General features: G+C 41.8%; 1 protein-coding gene across 1 annotated transcript in view; it reads left to right on the top strand.

Annotated features, from left to right (window-relative positions):
• Nucleotides 1-1608: 1608 nt before the first annotated feature.
• The window catches only part of Adamts5 (ADAM metallopeptidase with thrombospondin type 1 motif, 5), a 46572-nt gene continuing 26137 nt past the window's right edge, over nucleotides 1609-22043 (top strand). Inside the window, exons 1-2 of the mRNA NM_198761.2 lie at nucleotides 1609-3100; nucleotides 15887-16019. Coding sequence (NP_942056.2) covers nucleotides 2006-3100; nucleotides 15887-16019 — 1228 coding nt within the window. The 5' untranslated portion in view covers nucleotides 1609-2005. The remainder of the gene's footprint in view (nucleotides 3101-15886; nucleotides 16020-22043) is intronic.

Here is a 22043-nt window from a genome sequence, read left to right as displayed (position 1 = left end):
ATAACCACCAATCACCTCCCCTAAAGTATTCTTCCATTGGAATAGGAGCTTTGGAAATGATCCTGGAAGCAAGAGTAGGGGACCGACAGTAAGTGAATGACTTAGGAGAGATGTAGTAAGTGAATGACTTAGGAGAGATGTAGTAAGTGAATGACTTAGGAGAGATGTAGTGAGTAAACAAACAAAGGAGTGCTTGCCATTTAATTACCTTTTAAGAAGGAAAGAGAGAAAGTGTGAGCACAAATATAAAAGTTTGGGGTGGGGGTGCTGAATTCCCTTCAAGAGTTAACTCTTTCCCACCCTGACATCCTACAGCTCAAAGAGTTCCAGTGGCTGGGATAAGTGACAGATTGTGGGCACTGACCAACTATGCGCTGGAAAAAGCTGGGAGCACCGCCATTTATACACAAAGCCAAGGACTTCCCAGGCCGCAGCCGGCCCTGTTGGGGTCACCGCAGTGCTGCATGCCCAGAGACGCGCCAGGAAGCACCCGTGGCTGCCCGGCTGCTCAGCTGGTGGCCGGGAGAAGTTAGTCACCCCTAACCCGAAGTCAGCAAGTGTTGGAGCTTGAACAAGCTAGAAGATGAAAAGTCTGGAGATCAGCTACCCAGACGACTGGAGGGAGCCAGGGAAAAGAAAGATGGACTTGGGAGTGCACGGGCAGCTGCCCTGTCCAGTGAAGTTACCAGGTCAACAAGGCCAGAGCGCACCGGCCCACAAAATGAGGCAAGAACTTCATATCCCGTGCAAGAACAGCAAGGGGAAGGAGCTAGGGAGAGACTTTAAAAACACACCAAAACACCCCTTAAGGAGATGAGGTAAGCCGAGGTTAGCCAACCCCGTTTGGTTGTGAAATACCACAACAGACCCTGAGTTGCTGTGGCTTTAAATGAGGCCAAGTGAATTTTCTTGTTTTCTGCCCAAATGCTGTCTCTCTCTCAATCTCTCTCTCCCCCTTGCTCCCTCCTTTGTCTCTCCTTCCACCTTGTTAGCTAGGTTCTGGTCCCTTCCTCTTTCCGGGTCTCCCTTTCCTCGATCACCCTCCGCCTCTCCCGGCGCCCTCCCCCATCAGATTAGGCGCGGACCGGGAAGGGTGGGAGTGGTGGGGGAAGCTCTCCCTTTAAGAGGCAGCGTGCAGTGACGAATTGTTGAAATTGCCATTGCAGGATGGCACGCCGCTATAAATTCATTGTCCCACCTCCTCGCATCTTCACAGCGCCTGAGCCGCTCTCCGCGCCCGCAGCAGCCGCCGACTGGGGATGATCCCGGGCGGGAGAACGCGGCAACGGAAGGGACCAGGACGCGCCGCCTCGCTGGCTCTCCGCAGGCCGCCTCCTAGCTTTTGATTTTAAACATTTTAGGTGTTTTCTTTCTTTCTCTCTTTTCTTTTCTCCCGTCTCATTTCTCCCCGCCTTCGGGTTCCAGCAGAGCCGAGGAAGCCCTCAGAATAAGAAAGGAAGTGGGTCGGAGCTTGGAAGCTCTGCAGCCGGCCAGCCCCGGGCTTCGAGGGGGCGGGAGCCAACGCGCACCAGTTGCGGGCCGGGAGCGCGGTCCCCCTCCTTACTCTCTTTGCTCGTTTGTTTTAATCTGTTTGTGCAAAAATCTTGTCTGCGTTGGGCCTCTCTCCTTTATTTTGTATTCGGTAGCTCTCCAACTCCTGGCTTTTGCTCCCACCACCACCACCCTTTATTTAATTTTTTTAAATATTTTTAATTTTTTTTTCTTCCTCCGTCTCTTGGACCTCAATTCCAAACATTTTCCAAACCAACAAAGAAAAGTTCGCACGCTGGCACCGCGGCCAGGACAGCCTGGCGCTCTGCTGCGGGTTCCCCCTACCCTTTCCTGGACACTTGACTCAACCTTGCAAGCAAGTGTGTAGAGTGTGTGGGTGTGGGAGGGTGGGTGGGAGGGTGAGCCCCCCACCCCCGCCCCTGAAACTTCTATAGCAAATAGCAAACATCCAGCTAGACTCAGTCGCGCAGCCCCTCCCGGCGGGCAGCGCACTATGCGGCTCGAGTGGGCGTCCTTGCTGCTGCTACTGCTGCTGCTGTGCGCGTCCTGCCTGGCCCTGGCCGCTGACAACCCTGCCGCGGCACCTGCCCAGGATAAAACCAGGCAGCCTCGGGCTGCTGCAGCGGCTGCCCAGCCCGACCAGCGGCAGTGGGAGGAAACACAGGAGCGGGGCCATCCGCAACCCTTGGCCAGGCAGCGCAGGAGCAGCGGGCTGGTGCAGAATATAGACCAACTCTACTCTGGCGGTGGCAAAGTGGGCTACCTTGTCTACGCGGGCGGCCGGAGGTTCCTGCTGGACCTGGAGAGGGATGACACAGTGGGTGCTGCTGGTGGCATCGTTACTGCAGGAGGGCTGAGCGCATCCTCTGGCCACAGGGGTCACTGCTTCTACAGAGGCACTGTGGACGGCAGCCCTCGATCCCTAGCTGTCTTTGACCTCTGTGGGGGTCTCGATGGCTTCTTCGCAGTCAAGCATGCGCGCTACACTCTGAAGCCGCTCTTGCGTGGGTCCTGGGCAGAGTCCGAACGAGTTTACGGGGATGGGTCTTCACGCATCCTGCATGTCTACACCCGCGAGGGCTTCAGCTTCGAGGCCCTGCCGCCACGCACCAGTTGCGAGACTCCAGCGTCCCCGTCTGGGGCCCAAGAGAGCCCCTCGGTGCACAGTAGTTCTAGGCGACGCACAGAACTGGCACCGCAGCTGCTGGACCATTCAGCTTTCTCGCCAGCTGGGAACGCGGGACCTCAGACGTGGTGGAGGCGGAGGCGCCGTTCCATCTCCAGGGCCCGCCAGGTGGAGCTCCTCTTGGTGGCTGACTCTTCCATGGCCAAGATGTATGGGCGGGGCCTGCAGCATTACCTGCTGACCCTGGCCTCTATTGCCAACCGGCTGTACAGTCATGCAAGCATCGAGAACCACATCCGCCTGGCCGTAGTGAAAGTGGTGGTGCTGACCGACAAGAGTCTGGAGGTGAGCAAGAACGCGGCCACGACCCTCAAGAACTTTTGCAAATGGCAGCACCAACACAACCAGCTAGGTGATGACCATGAGGAGCACTACGATGCAGCCATCCTGTTCACCAGAGAGGTAGGTGATGCAGGTGGGTACCCAGCTCTAGGATGCAGACAGGTGGAAGGGAGGGTCTTGCTGGCGGCTCTGCTTTTCCCATAAATGACTTGTCACTCAGTAGAGATTTACTTAAATGCATCTTGTGACACACTCAGCCTCCACTTTCACTCAGCTTTTCTGCTTAGCCTCTGCCTTAATCCTTGCTTTAAGTGAGGGAACCGGCTTAGGAGATCAACATTCACTAGACTAGATGCCAGGCAGACAGGACAGCGGAGTGTATGATCATGATAAGGGGATATGCTCGTGTGTGGGGAGAAAGTGTACAGTTGAATGGCAAAAGGGAAAAAGTAAGACTGTCTCTGAAATTGGGTGTTTTCTACTTCGCAGTGAAGACAAAAGTTCTACTTTGTCCAACTTAACGAGAAGTTGGCAGTTGTTTTTATCTGATTGATGGCCTCCCTTGTAAATGTCCTTAAACGAACTCTTCTGCAACACTAGCCTTTTCCAAAGGACTCCTTTTTCTAATGTGGCTTCCAAATGGGCTTCTGACATATCCACCTTGGAATCTGAGTTCCTGAGAAGGAAGGAATGTGGGAGGGACAGGAGGATGCAGAAGCCCAATCAGCGGTGAGGACAAACCCCAAGGCCCTCTACCAGCACATCAGAAGCACCACCCTTCCACCCGGCTGCCAAACAAGGGTCAAATCCAGTTGGAAGGTTTGGGGTTTGGATGAATGTGTTTCTGAAGTTCTGGGCAGAGCTTCAGGATGTGGGGAAGAATGTTTTCCAAGGACTTCCCCACGTTAAGGATGATGGTTACAGAGAAGGAAAAGAGATGGGTCATTATAAGCCCAGACATTCTGGGAGCAACAAATCTATTTACGCAGTTAGCAGACCACCATGTTAGCATGACAGTTCAGACAAAACGTCTTGCTGGTAGTTGTGAGCCCGAGCATTTAGAAAGCTCCCCCCATTACCATTCCTTATGTATCCCCCTCCCAGTCCTGTTGAATTTCTTCTTCCCAGCCAATCCTTTTCTGCCGCCGTGTTTATGTGCACGTGTACAATAGGTGATCACAGCTTCATTGTCTGAATGATGGGATGGCTATGCCTGGCATATCTAGAAGAGAGCATGCCTGCTGTCATAGTCCTGTCCCCTACTCCTCTCCTCAATTTCCCTTGGTATATATCACCCATCCAGGTTGAGCACTAGGCTATCCATTCTTAGCACTGTGGTATGTTATAAGTCTGATTTAAGCTTGGCTTATTGCCAATTTCAATTTCTCTGCCTAACTTGTGCCTTTCCCATGGCTGTGAAGGGCTGATGTTTAAGGATCATTTTAGGTATATGAAATCCATCCAGTGTAACTTAAGTAACAACAAACTCTTACTGTGTACAGTTGCAAACTGTTACCAAAGAGGAAGGATAGATAATTCAATGGCAGGCTATAGGAGTTTCAGGGTACCAAAGCTTCCCAACCTAAATTTTCTATTTTTAATAAGGTATCCATGCTATGAAGAAAAAAAGTGTTGACAAAGTCAGATGAGAGAAACATTTGCTATTCATGAGGTGGATGTAATTGTAACCCACCAACAAAGACACCAGAAGCAGTGTCCAGGGGAGAAGTAGGCATCACAGCTTTTGTGTGCTGTGAAAAGTCTTTCATTTTATTAAGAGATGATCTGGAAGCCGTCCTTTAATACCTCTGCCTTGCATTGGCTTTTGAAATGATGCAACAGTCATTTTGTAGGCTGCCCTGAGAAGTTCTTCTGTAAAACTAGCCCTTTCTCACTTGAATTCCAAGTCTTTTTTTCTTTCTTTCATAAGCAACTTTCCATGTCTGGATTTCCTTGTGTTGCTATATAATGACTGCCTGCCAAGAAGGAGGCTTGGAGAGTTTGCAGAAGGAGGTTCCCTAAAGAAAGAGGAAAAAATACTTTTGTAGACAGACCACACCAAAAGGCAGTCACTGTAATAATTTTCTTTCAGTTTAATACAAAATTGTAGTGCATAATTCTAAAATTAACTGGAAGACTTCTCACCATTTGCTCTTTTCCACATACTTTCCCCCCAGCTAAAAGGAAACCAGCCCATGATTCTAAGTGATATCTACCACTTTTGCTGGGAAGATTTTTGTACTTGGGTAATTGACAATCATTGTTTCCCAGTCTCGGAAATGCACCACAACATTTTAACTAGAGAAAAAGTAAGGTAGAAGTAAATTCAACCTCTAACTTCTTTTTAATTAAAAAAAATCTTAATTACATTCTATTAATGGGAGAGGGCATATGCCAAAGCTTGCAAACAGGTCAAAATGGAGAACACTTGGGAATTGATTCTTTTCCTCCACGTGGGTCTCAGGAATCAAACTGAGGTTCTCGGGCTCTGTAAGCACGTGCTTTTACCCTCTGAGACAGCCACCTTGCCAGCCCTAACTTAAGGTTACTAAGAATTGCCACAACATTTCCAAGCTGGTTTGCACATGGGGAATATTTTACTTTAATCCTCTTTTTCCTCCTTGTCAAGCAAAAGGATACCTAAAAAAAGCAAATACCATTTGGATGGTGGTTGATCTCTAATAAGTTCATCTAACATCACAAAAAAATTGAATTTTTGAAGAACACTTAGAATATGAATACATTATTCTAATTTAAAAGAGGACTATTAGGTAGCTTGTGTGAGCATTTCAGTACTCGGCAATGTTCATCTGAAAGTATTCCACATGTGCAGTTAATCTCTATCTAATGTTTCGAAAAATGGAAACCAAAAAGTCTAGAAGAGGGAAGACGGGGACTCCTCTGTCCATGCAAGTTAGGTATTGTCAGGCTGGCCATATGAAAGAAATAACTTCCACAGTTATTTCTTTTCAATGAGAAATACCCAGAGTTGGCACCAGCAGTCCATTTTTACAACTCTGTTTTGAATGTGAGATGTGTGTTGCTTAGCAGCGAGACGCTCGACCGTCACATCCATGTTTTGATGGGCTCTGAGTTCTGCTCAAATTTTGTGTCCAGATGTCTTCTGCTAAATTGCTTGTTTTTCAGGCATGAAGCAAATGTGTGAGGAAGTGCTTTCCACTCCTGTTTACTAGCCAGTAACACCTTGAGCCTTGTGTCTAGGAGTCAGCAGAAGAGTGTTAATATTTCAGCTATCAAGCTAGCACACTTAGCTCTCAGGGCTGTGCACCAACCCTCAATAGTGTTCTAAGTATAGAAACAGCACCTATCATTTTTCTGTCACAAAGCCACTTCTATGTGAATGGCATTGCTGCTGAAATTCATACTATGTCTCCCACCAGACATTAGAAATCTAGTCCCTAAAGGTTTACTCCATCGCTTCCCAGAGTTCTCTCCTCATTCTGACTCTCACCCTTATTGTAAAATATGTTTTAAAAGACAGTCCTAAGCTTATGTTCCAAAATCATTTACTCCTCTTTAGAAAATAATCTTCCTGATTAATTTCAAAATCAGAAATCCTTTCACATCCCTCCCCCTACATCTGACCAACAACAATGAACCTTTCACTACTGCATGGACTGAAAACATTGGGGTGACTATGGACCAGCTAAAAGACTATTGAATAAAAGATCCATTAAGTTTCATTGACTACTAAAGTGCACTTTAATGAGCCATTGTGCTCTGCCTGGACTCTCTCTCTCCTTAGGATGCCTGATTCAGTATGCAGACGCTTCTCCTCTACTCTTTAGTTCCCTTTTAGTTTTGGCATGAAATAGACACTAGAAGTCAAAAACCTTAGAAAAGGGAGAGGATTGCACTATTTGTCCTTGGTTTGCTCACTGAACCAACTAATTCAGTTACATATTTGAATTTGAATCTACTTCAAACCTACAGCAACCACTGTTGAAGAATCACAGCTACAGATCAACATTTAATGAGGCTAATCCAGAAATGGGAAGAGTGGCCACAGAGTAGACAAGTCTAGATGATCACGTATTTTAAAAAAATATGAGAAATATTGTGAAAAACCTTGACTGTAAAATAATACTATACAACAAGACAATGATGCTTGTGGCAGAGTAGGCACCTTGCATGTGCCCACCTTCTGTGAAGAGGTTAGAAGAAGGCACCAAGATAGAAGGCGATGAGGGGAGAAACATTAGGTTGCTGTCAGTAGGCTAACCACCAGCAGAGGAAGCAATCCATGACTTAATCACTCTTATATCAGGAAAACGAATAAAGACTCCCAGCAAGGAAAAACAAAGTCTGTGACAGGGAACAGTAGAAACCTGATGATTCTTCCTAGGTGGCTTTATAAGGTCTCATTGCAAATGTATAATTGCACTGTTAAAGAATGGGTTGATCTCATTTGGATTCAACTAACTATTATTGTGCATTTCTTAACTAGTATCTATAGTATGAATCATTTTATCCTTAATTAACTGAGGAATCAGCAACCATCACATTGTTTTCTTTTGCCTAAAAAACATATTTGCAAGAAAACACAGATAATCTGAGGACATAACCCTGCCAGTGGACTTCCAAACGTGATGTGATTAATTTATTTAAATACTTAGCAATTGTCTTTAAAGCCAGAGAGAGAGAGAGAGAGAGAGAGAGAGAGAGAGAGAGAGAGAGGTTTAAAAAGTCACCTTTAAAAAAAAACTATTCCAGAAAATATACAACATTGATATTGAGTGGCTATACCATTATGACTTTTAGAAGATTTTGTTGTCCTGGACAGAGCTGAGGTTGTAGACCCCAGTTTTATAGAAGGCAATGCTAGCCAGACCCATATGGAGGACATATAGCAGATACACCCAAAGCCATGTACTATGACTAGAGGCAGTGTGGACAGTTGGTGCGGTATAGAGAGGTGCTATAAGAAGACAGAGCAGAAAAGCTGAATGATTACTAATTTAGTAGAGAAAGAAGTAACAACCAGATTACTTAAAAAAAAAAACACCATCTGGTGTGTGTGTTGATTGATAGTGCTACAACAATACATTAGCATTGGAGCAGCATATCTAAAACAGAAATTCTCACTCGGTTCTGGAAACTGGAAAGTTTAAGATCAAAGTTCAACCTGGTGTACCTTCTGAGGAGATAGCTCTTCCTGGTTAGTAGGAGTCCATCTTCTTGCTGTGTGTTTATGTGTCCTTTCATCACTCTGTATGTTTGTCCAAGAGAGGTGTATGGATGGGGCAGAGGAAAAAGAGGAAACTAACAGAAATGGAAAAATTGAGGAGGGAAGATGTCCGAAAATGTCTCATCTAAGTTGAATTCTACTCTTTTAAAGTTGTATTCTTTCTTATAGATTCTTTCTCCAAATGCAGTCACACTGGACTACTGGGGATTAGCTTGATCAACACAAGGAGAATACAGCTCAGGATATAGCATCATTGTACATTTTATGGTGGGAACTAATGACAGTGGAAACCAATGGAAAGAACATTAGGGAAGTTTACAGATGAGAGTGGCATTAGGAATTGAAAAGTGTGGAACAAGAACAGTTTGAGAAAAATAGACGAAAATGGATAAAGTTACTCTTTTCTAGCTTGTTCCTTGATGAACAAATACAAATGTTCTATGCAGGAAATGGTAGCCAGGATGGGACACTGGGATGTGAAGGAGGTTCAACTACGTTGTGCAGAGTTTTGAATGCCAAGCTGTGACCAATACAGAGAAACAAAGATCTCTTAGATGACCCATACTCTAAGAAACGAATGGGTCCCAGCATGTAGATATGGAAATTTCAGATGGCGAAAGGATCATTTGGAGATCTCACATGGTAGTTCAGGTGGAAAGAGATATTTAAAAGCAGGAGAAATAGAGGGTAGCTATCATAACTTAAATAGTTAAATGTTGCTCATATGGTGTGTCTGTGTGTAAGGGGTGCCCACATGTATGTGTCTATGAGTTGGGGGCTTGCAAACTATTTGAGAAATTTTCTTATCTCTCTCACATCCATTTTCTTGGTTTCTAGAACATCTTTCATGGTGCATTTAGTCTCTTTTCTATGCATCTAATTGTATAGCTTCATCAACATACCAACACATGAAGACCACCATGGCTGCCTTTTATTTGTTATAAGAAAAGAAGTTCATTTAATTAAGTACAGATTTGGGAACACATAAAATGATATTGGCGTCAAGAATGGGATCATGATTCAGCAATCTCATGCTGTGGAGTATAGGGATGTTTATCTATCATTAAAATTTAGCTTCCCTGTTCCAAAGCTTGAGACTCAGGTATTTACCTTTCCTGACCTTAACTTGAGAGTTCATATAAAGACATCTATTATATCAGAAAGTTTCAGGTCAATACCAGGACAGGTGAAGCTAGACAGTGTCCTTGCATGAATGAGGAAGAGCCTTTGTCTCAATGTTTGTTAATTGTTTGGGTGTTTCTAATCCTGTGAAAACCTTTACTGATTCCCTGAAGGAAGGTCCATCATCCACCCCTCTCTGTATTTACAAGCTGTTCATCACAGCTGGTCTGTTAGCTTCTCCTCCAAACTTGTGTCTTGCTCACTCACTAAAAGTTAATCATGTGTCTTAAGAACCAGTATTAGAACCTCTCACTGCAACGGCAGTGATTTACATAAGAACTGGTTGGTTGTAGATACACAGTTATTGTTATATAGATGAATATACTTGGGCTCTTTAGACCCTAATTCCTTTGGACACTGTTATATTCTGAATCATTTTGTTGTATAGGTGCCTTCTTAGAGACTACGTAATGTAGGTCACTGTAATGATTGGCTTAATACTTCAAATTAATATAATCTCTATTTAAATACAAAACAGGACAATTTTTTTAGAGAACGTAGTGTAAGTAGAAAGAAAGTAAAAACTTGCATCAAGAATAAGATCCATGTTGTGGCATGATGATGGATAAGGACAATTTAGTTGTTATATGCCTCCTCTACACATGTGTGAGGTTGTCACATGAAATTCATTAATATATACATGCTAACCAAAGAGTTCAAAAGTCTACCAGAAAGCCTGTATATATAGCTGTAAATATACACACATAGGAAATACTTGTGATTAAACTATAGATTTAGTGTTAATTCCTTCATCACCAGTCTCTTGCCAGTGGAATTGTGAGAAAAGAAGAGTGGGCATTCCACGTGCTGTGATGTTTCACCCTTGTCTTGGACACTACAGTTGTCCTCATCAGGAACTAATACTATATAAAGTGTTCTTCTTCAGTTGGAGGGGTTGCTACTGATACCTTGCAATAGTATCTGTCCTTATCAGGATTTTTGTTTTCTCCAGTTCCTTATCTCAACATAATTTTGCTGCATGGCAGAGCAGTCTCTCAACGGAGACTGGGAATTCTCCAGTCCTGTGACTTTCTTTACTTGGATATCACTGTCCAATTAGTGTGTGGTTCCTTTTTCCACCTAGTACTGATCACTGGCACTTTCCAAGCTACTTTGCAAGCACTTATGTTCTTGGCAGCATGATTTGCTGGCTTCCAGCAACTCCAAACCCACAAATATGCCCAAGGTATACTTGCGAATGGCATGATAAATCACAAGTGTCTCATATGTATAGTCTCTGTGACAGTAACAGGGCTAGTGACCTCCTTGTGGAAACTTTTTGGTACTGAAGACTACTTCCTATCTATCTTGGAATTAAATCCACTGTCTTTGTTCTGTGGCCCAGACAAGACCATACCATGGGACCACAATTAACTCTCCTCATACTTTTCAGACACTTTTTTTTTCTTAGTCTTCCACTGTATCACTGTATCTATATATATATTGCCTTCTGATGGACATGGAATAAGAAGAAAACCATTTGTTAACACTTTTAATTCATTTGCCTTTTTCATTGATGTTAAGCTGCCTTCTCTAGTGTCTCCTACTTCCAATGCTAGATTATGTGCATGCCTGCTATTATATATATATATATGTATATATATATATATAGTCATCCGTACAGTACTCCTACCCATCCTCTGCATTTTCAAAAACCCTATAAACTTGACAGCTAACTTACTGCTGTGAAGAGTCATCAGAAAATAAAGAAACGCAATATGCTGAATAACAATAATTTGATATCTACTCTTTTATACCGTAAGAAGAACATTGGCTTGCCATATCAACATGTTCACTGTACGTCTTGAGAGTGGATCCACAACTGCACTGAAAACATTTGAAATTGTGTGAGGCAAATGGAAAGTTTGCCAGTTTAAAATTATGGCTGTGCACCTATAGTGGTGTGGTTATTTAGTCAAGGGGCTTAATCAGTGTAGTTGGAAAATAACAAGTGCTTCTCTTCATAATTTAGTCACATGCACAGTTTCCATGGCAAAAGGCCAGATGCACTTAATCCAATTCAAGGAAAACAAGGAGGGTTGATGGCCCCTGATGAGCAATTGATTAGAGTAAAGAGAGATAATAGGATTCCTGCTTCAATGCCACTGAGAATAGGAAGGCCATTTTCTTTCACAGTAGCTCCAAGCTGCTTAATGACAGAGGGAGTGGAAGGCAGTTCTTGGACAACCCACTGTGCCTAAGGGTTCAACTATGACCTGGGATCTCAACCTAAAATTGTTTAAGAGGATGAAAAGGGAGGATAAAAATGTATTATACTATATAGTGATCCCAAAAAACAGTAATTATTATGAAAAAATATACTCAAGATTCATTTTTAATAAGAAAAAAATTTATTCCAATCCTAAACAACAGCATCCATCGCAACACACAGTAAAAGTAAATAAATAAATTTGCTATCAAACGTAAGAATGTTAAGTAAGTAATAAACCTTTGAAAACATTTGAACAGCTTCATATACATTTTCTACTGGGCAAACCTATTGACTAATAATTTGGGGGAGGGGATTATGGAAGATTGAACCGAGAGCTCTTTGCGTGCTAAGCAAATCTTATCTGGCTGTGTGCTCATCAATTTTCAATTGCTATCTCCTCAAATTGAAAGCCTGTAAGTACTACTTTCTCTCTCTCTCTCTCTCTCTCTCTCTCTCTCTCTCTTCCTCCCTTCTTTCCTTCCTTCTTTCCTTCCTTCCTCCCGTTCTTTCTTTCTTTCTTTTCGCTGATAACAATTTTTATTGGAAATTTTTTATTTACATTTCAAATATTATCCCCTTTCCCCACCCAACCACCCACCCCTTCCAGCCACCCCACCCTGACATTCCCCTACACTGGGGGTTCCAGCCTTGGCAGAACCAACCGCTTCTCCTCTCTTTGGTGCCTAACAAATCCATTCTCTGCTACATATGCAGGTGGAGCCATGGATCTGTCCATGCGTACTCTTTGGATGGTGGTTTAGTCCCTGGGAGCCCAGGTTGATTGGTATTGTTGTTCTTATGGGGTTGCAATCCCCTTGAGCCCCTTCAATCCTTTCTCTAACTCCCCCAATTGGGATCCCTTTCACAGTTCAATGGTTGGCTGCTAGCATTCGCCTCTCTCTGTGTTTGTCATGCTCTGGCAGAGCCTCTCAAGAGACAGCTATATTAGGCTCCTCTCGGCATGCACTTCTCGGCATCAGCAATATTGTCTGGGTTTGGTGGCTGTATGTATATGGCTGGATTCCCAGGTGAGGCGGGCTCTGAATGGCCATTTCTTCGTCTCTGCTCCAAACTTTGTCTCCATATCTCCTCCTATGAATATTTTTGTTCCCCCTTCTAAGACGGACTGAAGCATCCACACTTTGGTCAGTCTTCTTTTTGAGCTTCATGTGGTCTGTGGGTATCTTGGGCAATTCAAGTTTTGGGGGTATCCACTTATCAGTGAGTACATACCAGTGTTTTTTTGTTTGTTTGTTTTGTTTTGTTTTTTGTTTTGCTTTGTTTTTTGTTTTTTGTTTTGTGATTCGTTTACCTCATACAGGATGACACTTTCTAGTTCTATCCATTTGCCTATGAATTTCATGAAGTCATTGTTTTTAACAGGTGAGTAGTACCTATTGTGTAGATGTACCACATTTTCTATATCCATTCCTCTGTTGAAGGGCATCTGGGTTCTTTCAAGCTTCTGGCTATTATAAATAAGGCTGCTAATGAACATAGTGGAGCATGTGTCCTTGTTATATGTTAGAGCATCTTTTGGGTATATGCCCAGGAGTGGTATAGCTCAGTCCTCAGGTAATGGAATATCCAGTTTTCTGAGGAGCCGCCAGACTGATTTCCAGAGTGATTTTACCAGCTTGCAATCCCACCAACAATGGAGGAATGTTCCTCTTTCTCCACATCCTCACAAGCCTCTGTTGTCACCTGAGTTTTTGATCTTAGCCATTCTTACTGGTGTGAGGTGGAATCTCAGGGTTGTTTTTATTTGCATTTCCCTGATGACTAAGGATGCTGAATATTTCTTTAGGTACTTCTCAGCCATTTGATCTTCCTCAGCTGAGAATTTTTTGTTTAGTTCTGTACCCAATTTTCAATAGGGTTATTTGATTCTCTGGAGTCTAACTGCTTGAGCTCTTTGTATATTTTGGATATTAGCCCTCTATCAGATGTAGGATTGGTAAATATCTTTTCCCAATCTGTTGATTGCCATTTTGTCCTAATGACAATGTCCTTTGCCTTATGGAAGCTTTGCAACTGTATGAGATCCCATTTGCATAAGCCATTGGTTTTCTGTTCTGGAAAATTTTCTCCTGTGTCCATGTGTTTAAGGCTCTTCCCTACTTTTTTTTCTATTAGTTTGAGTGTATCTGGTTTTATGTGGAGGTCCTTGATCCACTTGGATGTGAGCTTACAGGGCAATAAGCATGGATCAATTTGCATTCTTCTACATGCTGACCGCCAGTTGAATCAGCACCATTTGCTGAAAATGCTATCTTTTTTCAATTGGATGGTTTTAGCTCCTTTGTCAGAGATCAAGTGACCATGTGTGGGGGGGGGGTTCATTTCTAGGTCTTCAATTCTATTCCCTTGATCTATCTGCCTGTCTCTGTTTTAAAGTCATACAGTTTTTATCACGATTGCTCTGTAATACAGCTTGAGGTCAGGGATGGTGATTCCCCCGGAAGTTCTTTTATTGTTAAGGATAGTTTTAGCTATCCTGGGTGTTTTGTTATTTCAAATGAATTTGCAAATTGCTTGTTCTAACTCTTTAAAGAATTGAGAATTCTTTGAGTTAGAAGAATTGATGGGGATTGCATTGAATCTGTAGATTGCTTTGGGCAAGATAACAAGATTCATTTTTAAAAGATGCTAACTTGTTTGTAACAGCAGTAATTTGGGATCTCATGGACATGGAAGGATGCTCAAGGAAGCTTGAAGGGGTTATTGTTGCTATGAGGTCTTGATTCACCAAGGCTCAACACAGCTGTAAACCAATATAAACAGCAAAAGAAGATCCTGAAAACACCAAAGAGAATTGGGGAGAGATTTTAAGTCTTGCTCAAGTTTGTTGGACATTTATAATCAAAAGAGAGAGAGGAGTGAGGACTACTTGTTGGCACTGAGTCCATACACTTTATATGTACAGGGATACCATCTTGTATCTGTGTGCCTGAAAGCTGCTGTGGTCCTGCCCATGGGCACAAAACAGAGATCTATGAGGACCATTGTATTGAGTCTGACTGTATTTCACCATTCCACTTAGTTAAGCAAAGATCAGTGAAGTCCCTCTAAGATACATGTTGTGCCAGGTATAATAGAACAGTACTTGTGTCCCAAATAAATATTTTCAATCCTGTCACAAAGTTGGTTTTCAACATATAGACTACTTTGGAATGCCACATTGCTCCTTCAGTTGTACACATACATGTTGATTTTTAATGAAATTCACAAGAAAGCACAAGAATTTTTTATGTTTATTGATAGTAAATTAACATTTGAAGAGAACATTACTAGCACAAGTTGAATATGTCAAAATTTGTAACTTCTGTTATCTTTTCTAAAGCTTCATTTCTTTGATGTCTTATTTATATTCTTTAAATGATCATTTTTACTTTTGCTAGTCTCTAAAAGCTCTGGAATTTCTCAAGAATCAAGTGAATATCTACCTATAAAAACATACTTGTATCACAAATATTTTCTCATATCTGATCATCTTGAGGTGAACTTCACTAAAAGCTATGAGCAAAATTGGTCAGTTGTTAAAACAATCTTGACAAACTGAGTTTGATTCCCGGGACTGATGTGGTGGGAATGGAAATCTGACTACCACAAGTTGTCCTCTATATCCCAATAGATTGAAATGATTAAAAAGCTATGGGTGCCCCTTCATACATTTCTGAAGACACAGCATATGAAACTATAATTCAATTTGGAAGTTGACAAATTACTTTTAAGCAATAATAGACACATAAAATTTGATTTTTCTATCTAATTTTACACATAGATTCAAGTGTAGTTTGTTTCTTGCATCAATTCCTGAATATATGTATACACACAAATATAAATATAAACACAAATGTCTTGGTAATGTATGTTCTATCACAAAGGGTGGTTATAGTTTGACTCTAACAGAAAACAAATTATTAGGCCTCTCTTCCAAGAAGTTCAGCCCGATTTGGCTCAGAATATTAGGTGTTCCTATATCGAACACATGTAACGCTTGACATTTGTGTAGTCACTACGGCTTTGTTTCAGATGTAGAGCTTGGATGGTAATGAGCAGGCTGAAATGGTGGCTTCTTTTAAAATGTCACTGAATGTCTTTATCCTCCTGTGCTTCTGGGTTACAAAGTAGCTCAGAAGAGTTCCTGCTTTGAATTTGTCTTTGGAAGGCTTCCAGTGCTGAGCAGGTGACACCGTAAACATATCCCAGTCTTGCGATTTGGGGTGAGCAAGTGGCTGTCCATGGTGGCTCCTTCTGGATGTAAATTGATTTTAATGATTTCTTTCTTTCTCCCGGGCAGGATTTATGTGGGCATCATTCATGTGACACCCTGGGAATGGCAGACGTTGGGACCATATGTTCTCCGGAGCGCAGCTGCGCTGTGATTGAAGATGATGGCCTCCATGCAGCTTTCACTGTGGCTCACGAAATTGGTATGCAGCGCCTTTTCTCTTCCCTCGCCAAATCAAACACTTGTAACAGCTGCAACAGGACCCAAACTACTTGGCGATTAATTCCAGATTTCTTCTGGTTCAGACGTACCACTGGGGATTACATTTGTTTATATTTGAACTCTCAGGGTTAACTGACGCAGGGAAAGGAAGGCGAAGTCAGCACCAGGGTAGACGTTTCCTTTTTGACGGTATCACTTAAAAGTTAAAGGGAAATTTGCTACTGTCTTTTTTTCTCTCTCTTTTTATGCATCCCTAAGTGACTTCTAGACAGAATTTGTCACAGTCGCCTGTGGGGTGCAGAGGCGTCCCTTATTCATGACAGTGTTGACTCACCCAAGGATAATCAGTTTGCACAGGAATTTAACATGTTTGCCCCATCATGAGTGATACTAGTAGGTTCCTGTCACAGAGAATAAGTGGCTCCTGGTAAATATCCCAGCCTCCTTCCCAGTGGTGAGGCAGATGAAATCAAGCAGACTCTCCACAGAGTTTACTTTATAATGTCACACATTCAATTAACCGAAGGCCTCTAAATCCTACAACTATGAGCTAGGGGCAGAGGTAAACAGTTAAACTGTGTCTCTGGGATAAGGAAAGGGGGCCTCCTAACCAATGACCTAGAAGACTGGTCGATGGAAAACTGATTTAGTACTTAGGACATAACACATGCAAGTTCGCATCTCACTGGAATTGTTTCCCATTCTGTTAGGAAACTCTGTGAGACCCCATCTTCTTTTCTGAACTATAGGAATAGCACTACCTTTTACATGGAGAAGCCAGATTGGGTGGAGTGTAGATAATGGATATCACTTATATTCACACCTACATATTTTCATATTTAAATATCTTTCCTTTCTTGATCAATGCATAACCTCTTTGCATCTTCATTTCTGCCACAAGATCATTTAATCATTACTAAATTTAGATTTTTTTGTATTTTTATTCAAAAGATTTAGCTTGTTAAAGTTAATTTAACTATTAAGTAGAAATTAAAATGTCTGCCTCACATTTCTAGTAGCCTCTATATTTTCACAAGGTGCCAATTTGTAATCATATTTAAGGCAGAGAATAATGTCTAGTTAAAGGGACAATTTTGTAAATCCAAATATGATAGCAATGAACAGAAGTAGGTAGCTGCATTTCAACTATTATATTTCAAGTATTAATCAGGACATTATTGTACTGATACTTGTCATTGAATCAAATATAAAACCACTGTGTAAATACCCATTCGACAGCATCATTGATGTAAATTCAGCCTGAAACATTTTGGATCATCTTTCCCTTAAACCAAGGTGCTGAGTCCTTTCCAGTTCCCTCTTGAATTTTACCCAGGTCGTCTAGACACCCTGACAGTCTGTGTTGTCCCTATATAGTGGGCAACCTAATAACCAGACACTGTAAATCACACATTCTTGCTACTGCTCTCCTGTGGTGACCTTTACATACAGTGACAGCGTTGACAGTTTTCCTTACAAGAGAAAAGCTGAGCTCTATACACAGCCTCTTTATATCTTGACTCTTATGTCACACCACCTAGACCAGAGAGGTTAAATCTAGCAAGGTGACTTTCCAAGTCCTCCTCAATTTTCAACATGAACTCTGGGTTGCACGGGCTAAAGCAGTGAGAGGTATGGATCCAGATACTCACAGGCAGGACAAGGCAATTGGACATAGAAAGAAGGACAACGTGGGGGAATAGTGAACTCCTATATACAGATTCAAACAAGGGTCTCTGCATATGATTACATCCTGGTGGCTCCTTGGATTTCTTGATTAAATTATCTCACTTTACTTCTTTGTAAAACCTTCTATGATTTATTTTCCAGTCAAATATTGGGTGCTTAATTTTCGTCTGTGTATTGCAAACAGCCTAAAGAGACACTTAAAGGTCAAAGATAAAAGAAGATGGATTTGATTCCTTTTCATAAAAAAAAACGTTATTAACCTCATTTTGAATGCTTTCTTATTTTAATTTTGCCTAAGTATTATGAATATGTGATATAAAATGTGAGTCCTAAGTTTTTACTAAAGATTATCATGCCTAATATTTTCTTTGGATGATCAGAGTCTTGTCTCTCTAACACCTTGACCTTAACTCATTGATCTGTTCAAAGTCTTTAATTTTATCAGTTACATGAACGGTCAATTCCACGTAAGCCAACCTGAATTGAATTTCATTTCTATCGTATTCTTATTGGACTTCTTTCTTTCTCTTTTATTATGTATTTGCTACATTTTTAGATTTGTAAATTATATATACTATCTCTAAAGCTATAAAAAGGAACATTTTGAAGCTTTGGCTCTCAAGTATTTAGAATCTTCTTGAGTCTCATTCCAAAATGTGCAGTTTCATTTACTCGACACAAATAGTCAAGTTGTTCCTGCACTCAAAACACAAGCTGGGGCGAACTATCCAGGATTCGGTCATAGATTGCCTACTCTGCTTTTTTGGTTGTGAGCCTAGCCTTTAACGGCTGAGCCATCTCTCCAGCCCTACTCTGCTTTTTTTATTCTATAAGAATGAGTATATTTGATTAGGGATGGCTTCTATTAACTGAAACAGGGTTTCAAGCAGTGTCCAAAGGTTCCTCCTGCTATATACAGTGGCTTCAAATATATGGTGAAGTTTATATTATGCACGCAGAAAGCAAGGTATCCTCCTCCAGGCCCCTTACTCCCCAATTTAAAAATCTCTTATATTGAAAATTAACACATACGATAAACAGAAACAAAGGTGGGGATGATGGCTCACTGAAAACGCCAGGACTGGGCAGACCCAAACAGAAGGATCATGAGTTTCAAGCTAGCCTGTGCTACATAGTGAGACTCTATCTGAAAGAAAGAAAGAAAGAAAGAAAGAAAGAAAGAAAGAAAGAAAGAAAGAAAGAAAAGAAGGAAGAAAGAAAGAGAGAGAGGAAGGAGGGAGGGAGAGGAGGAAGAGGAAGAGAGGGAGGAGGGAAAAGAAAGAAGAGAACGAGAAAAGGAAAGGAAGGAAGGAATAAAAATAGATAAAGAAAGAGAGGGAAGTAGAAGAAAAGAGTGGGAGGGCAGGAGGGAATGCAGTAAGGAAGAGAGAGACAAAGAGAGAGAAGGGAAGGAGGGAGAGAGAAGTAAAGGAGGAAAAATGGAAGGAAGGAAAGAAAGAAGGAAAAATAAGGAAGAAGAGAGAGAGAGCAGAAGAGAAGGGGAGTAGGAGAGAGGGAGAATGGGAGGGAAGTAGAGGATGAAGCAAGGAAGGAAGAGAAAGTGAGAAAGAGTGAGAGAGTGAGAGAGTGAGTGTGTGTGTGTGTGAGAGAGAGAGAGAGAGAGAGAGAGATGATAAATGACATTAAATTGTAGGCTGTGGGACAGCATGGATTAGATTACCCATTTTGAACAGTTCCCCTTGTGAGTACTGTGTGTTAACTGGAGCTCTCCTGTCAGCCTGATAATCCTTTCTAACTCAAAATCAAATGAACACTGAAGTGTGAAATGCTAAGCGTAGGTAGTCGCCTAATGGCAGTACAGACTCCTGCAGGAGCAATGTACACCAATATGTGCTAGACCCACAGACGTTTCTAACTCGCCTCCTGCTTTCTATGTGTTCACTATGCACAGTGAACACAGACTCAATTGCTAGAACATTTCAAAACGTTGCTTCAAACCATCCATGTGCTTTGGGGTGGAGGCAGGAATGTGTTCACAGCTATTTTACAACCCGAAGGAGAACAGCAGAAAGTTTTCAAGTTGATGTAAGTTTACATTCTAAGTTTATATTTTTTAACTTGTCAAACTTTTATTGTAGACTTGTAATAATAAATATTTCACCTGCTGCACACATGCTCATTAAAAACAACCATTTTATTGATGTTGAGCCAGCTTCTAATATACTAAGGGGAACAATAGGATTTTATTCAGATTAATGAAATCCATAATTTCCCAGCACTCGAAAGGTTTGTGTTATGGTAGTTAATTATAAAATGTGCTAAGTGAGTTTCTCCACCAAGAAAGACTGCAATGTGTTTCCTATGTTAAAGCCAGGCAACTTTAAAGAGCAGGACCAATTCCTCAGCCAGACTTAGGAAGTGGTTGAGACACAGCGGGAGGCTGCCTGCGCTTTGCTGTGGTTAGAGGTCTGTCTGGTTGTGCACGTCAGTATGTGACTCTGCCCCATAGATGATTAGATTAAACAAGCCTATGTTTGGAAAAACTGCAGAGGTCCCTCCCCCTCCCCGCCAAAAAAGAAAATTTGGTAGACCAAAGGCAAGTCCATGGATTTGGGTGTTCACATTGGCAATGCAAGTAAGATATAAAATGAGAAGGGAGCTGGAATTGTTATTTATCTTCAGACCTGTCATTTTAATCAACGCAAACTAGGCATATTTCCTGTCAAACTTGAACCAGTACCACACCATGTCTTTCTTGGACCAGGGATGAAAGGCAATCAAAGGTATGGGTTACATGTCCCATAGCACTGTGAGATTTAGTGTTTATTATGACTTTAAAACTAAATTTAATCCCAATCCACGTTTCTCTATTGAATTTTTTGCCACACAGGTTGACACCAGCAAGTTGGACATGACATTAAAAAAGGATTGAACTTGTAATCTGTGGTTTGTTTCCCTTTTCAAATTAGAAAATGGTTCTTTCTCAATTCTAGGTATTCAGTGGCATTAATATTTATTACAAATGCTAGCGGCTAGAGAGAGCTTGTTGGGAAACAAAAAGACATGAGTTCAGTCCCCATAATTTACATTAGAGCAAGATACAAATCCAAAGCCATAGTTGGGCATACTTGCAGTCCCGGTGCTGGTGAAGCAGTTATTCCTGGCACTTAGTGGCTCGTTAACCTAGTGCACTTAGACTTTTCCAGGCCAATGACAGTACAAATATGAAGAAAACAAAAGGTAGATTGTAGATTGTGCTGGACAAACAGCTCAGGTTCTCCTCCAGTCCTTCACAGGTACATGCCTACCTGCGTACATGCACACAAACACGTGCATATACATATGTACACATAACACATAAACATGCACTTGGGTATACACCATGAAGTAAATACTATCATGAGGAACCCAAAAAGGAGGAAGCTAACATACAAAAACATTTCAAGATTTGTCTAAGATCCATACTATTCCAAGGGTCGCATTCCACTGCAACCTATCTGATTCCAGAGCCCAAGACTTTAATAATACTGTACACTGGGGCTTTACAGACTGTTCGGTATGAAATTGATTTAAAAGATAGTTCATCATAATGTGAAAGAGTTCATTTTTTTGTTTCCTAAATTATATACTCAATATCACATTAAACATTTTTTCCTCAATGTTTTTGAGACAAAAGTTTCCACATGTTATCACCTCTACATAAAGGATTATGTTAAGAAGAGTGTGTCCCACCCAATTATTAGAAGTCGTGAGTCTTCTCTTTGGTGGTTCTAGATTCTGATCCCCTGTGAGCTGCTGACTCACTTTTCAATCCCTGGCCAGACCTTCTTGCACCTCCATAATCCCAGCTGGAAAATTAGGTAAACGAAAACCATGACCTCATTGAGAAACAGATGCCTCTTCTGGGCTGCACTTTCCCGAGTAAACATATTACAGTGTTTCTTGGGACATTTTTGTAGAATGTGGTGCTGTGTCCCTTTGACCATTGGGTAGTTTGGGATCAGGAGACAAGAACGCGAAATTCTGTTTAATTTGCAGACCAAAGTTTAGCAAAACATTCAATTTCCTTCCTGAGGCTAATGCTGCCCAGTAATACCTGAGTCAAACAAGAAGCTAACCCGGTGGTTCCTCTGTACAGAATGTGTCTTGGCTGGGATGTGGGAGAGCTGGGGTAGCTTTTCTTGCATGCCTGATGTCCTGAGTTCCATCACCAGGCTAAATAAAGCAAGAGTGAGAGACACACACTTCTGACCAGGCATTCAAATAGCAGAATATCAGAAGTTCAAGGTCACCCCTAGCTATCGATCATGATTAATGACAGCCTAGGATAAACAGAAGCCATCTTTTAACCCAT

The sequence above is a fragment of the Rattus norvegicus genome, chromosome 11 (genome assembly GCF_036323735.1).
Source record: "Rattus norvegicus strain BN/NHsdMcwi chromosome 11, GRCr8, whole genome shotgun sequence".
Classification (NCBI taxonomy): Eukaryota; Metazoa; Chordata; class Mammalia; order Rodentia; family Muridae; genus Rattus; species Rattus norvegicus.
The sequence above is the reverse complement of the archived record's forward strand: the minus strand, read 5'-3'. Positions and strand labels throughout refer to the sequence as shown.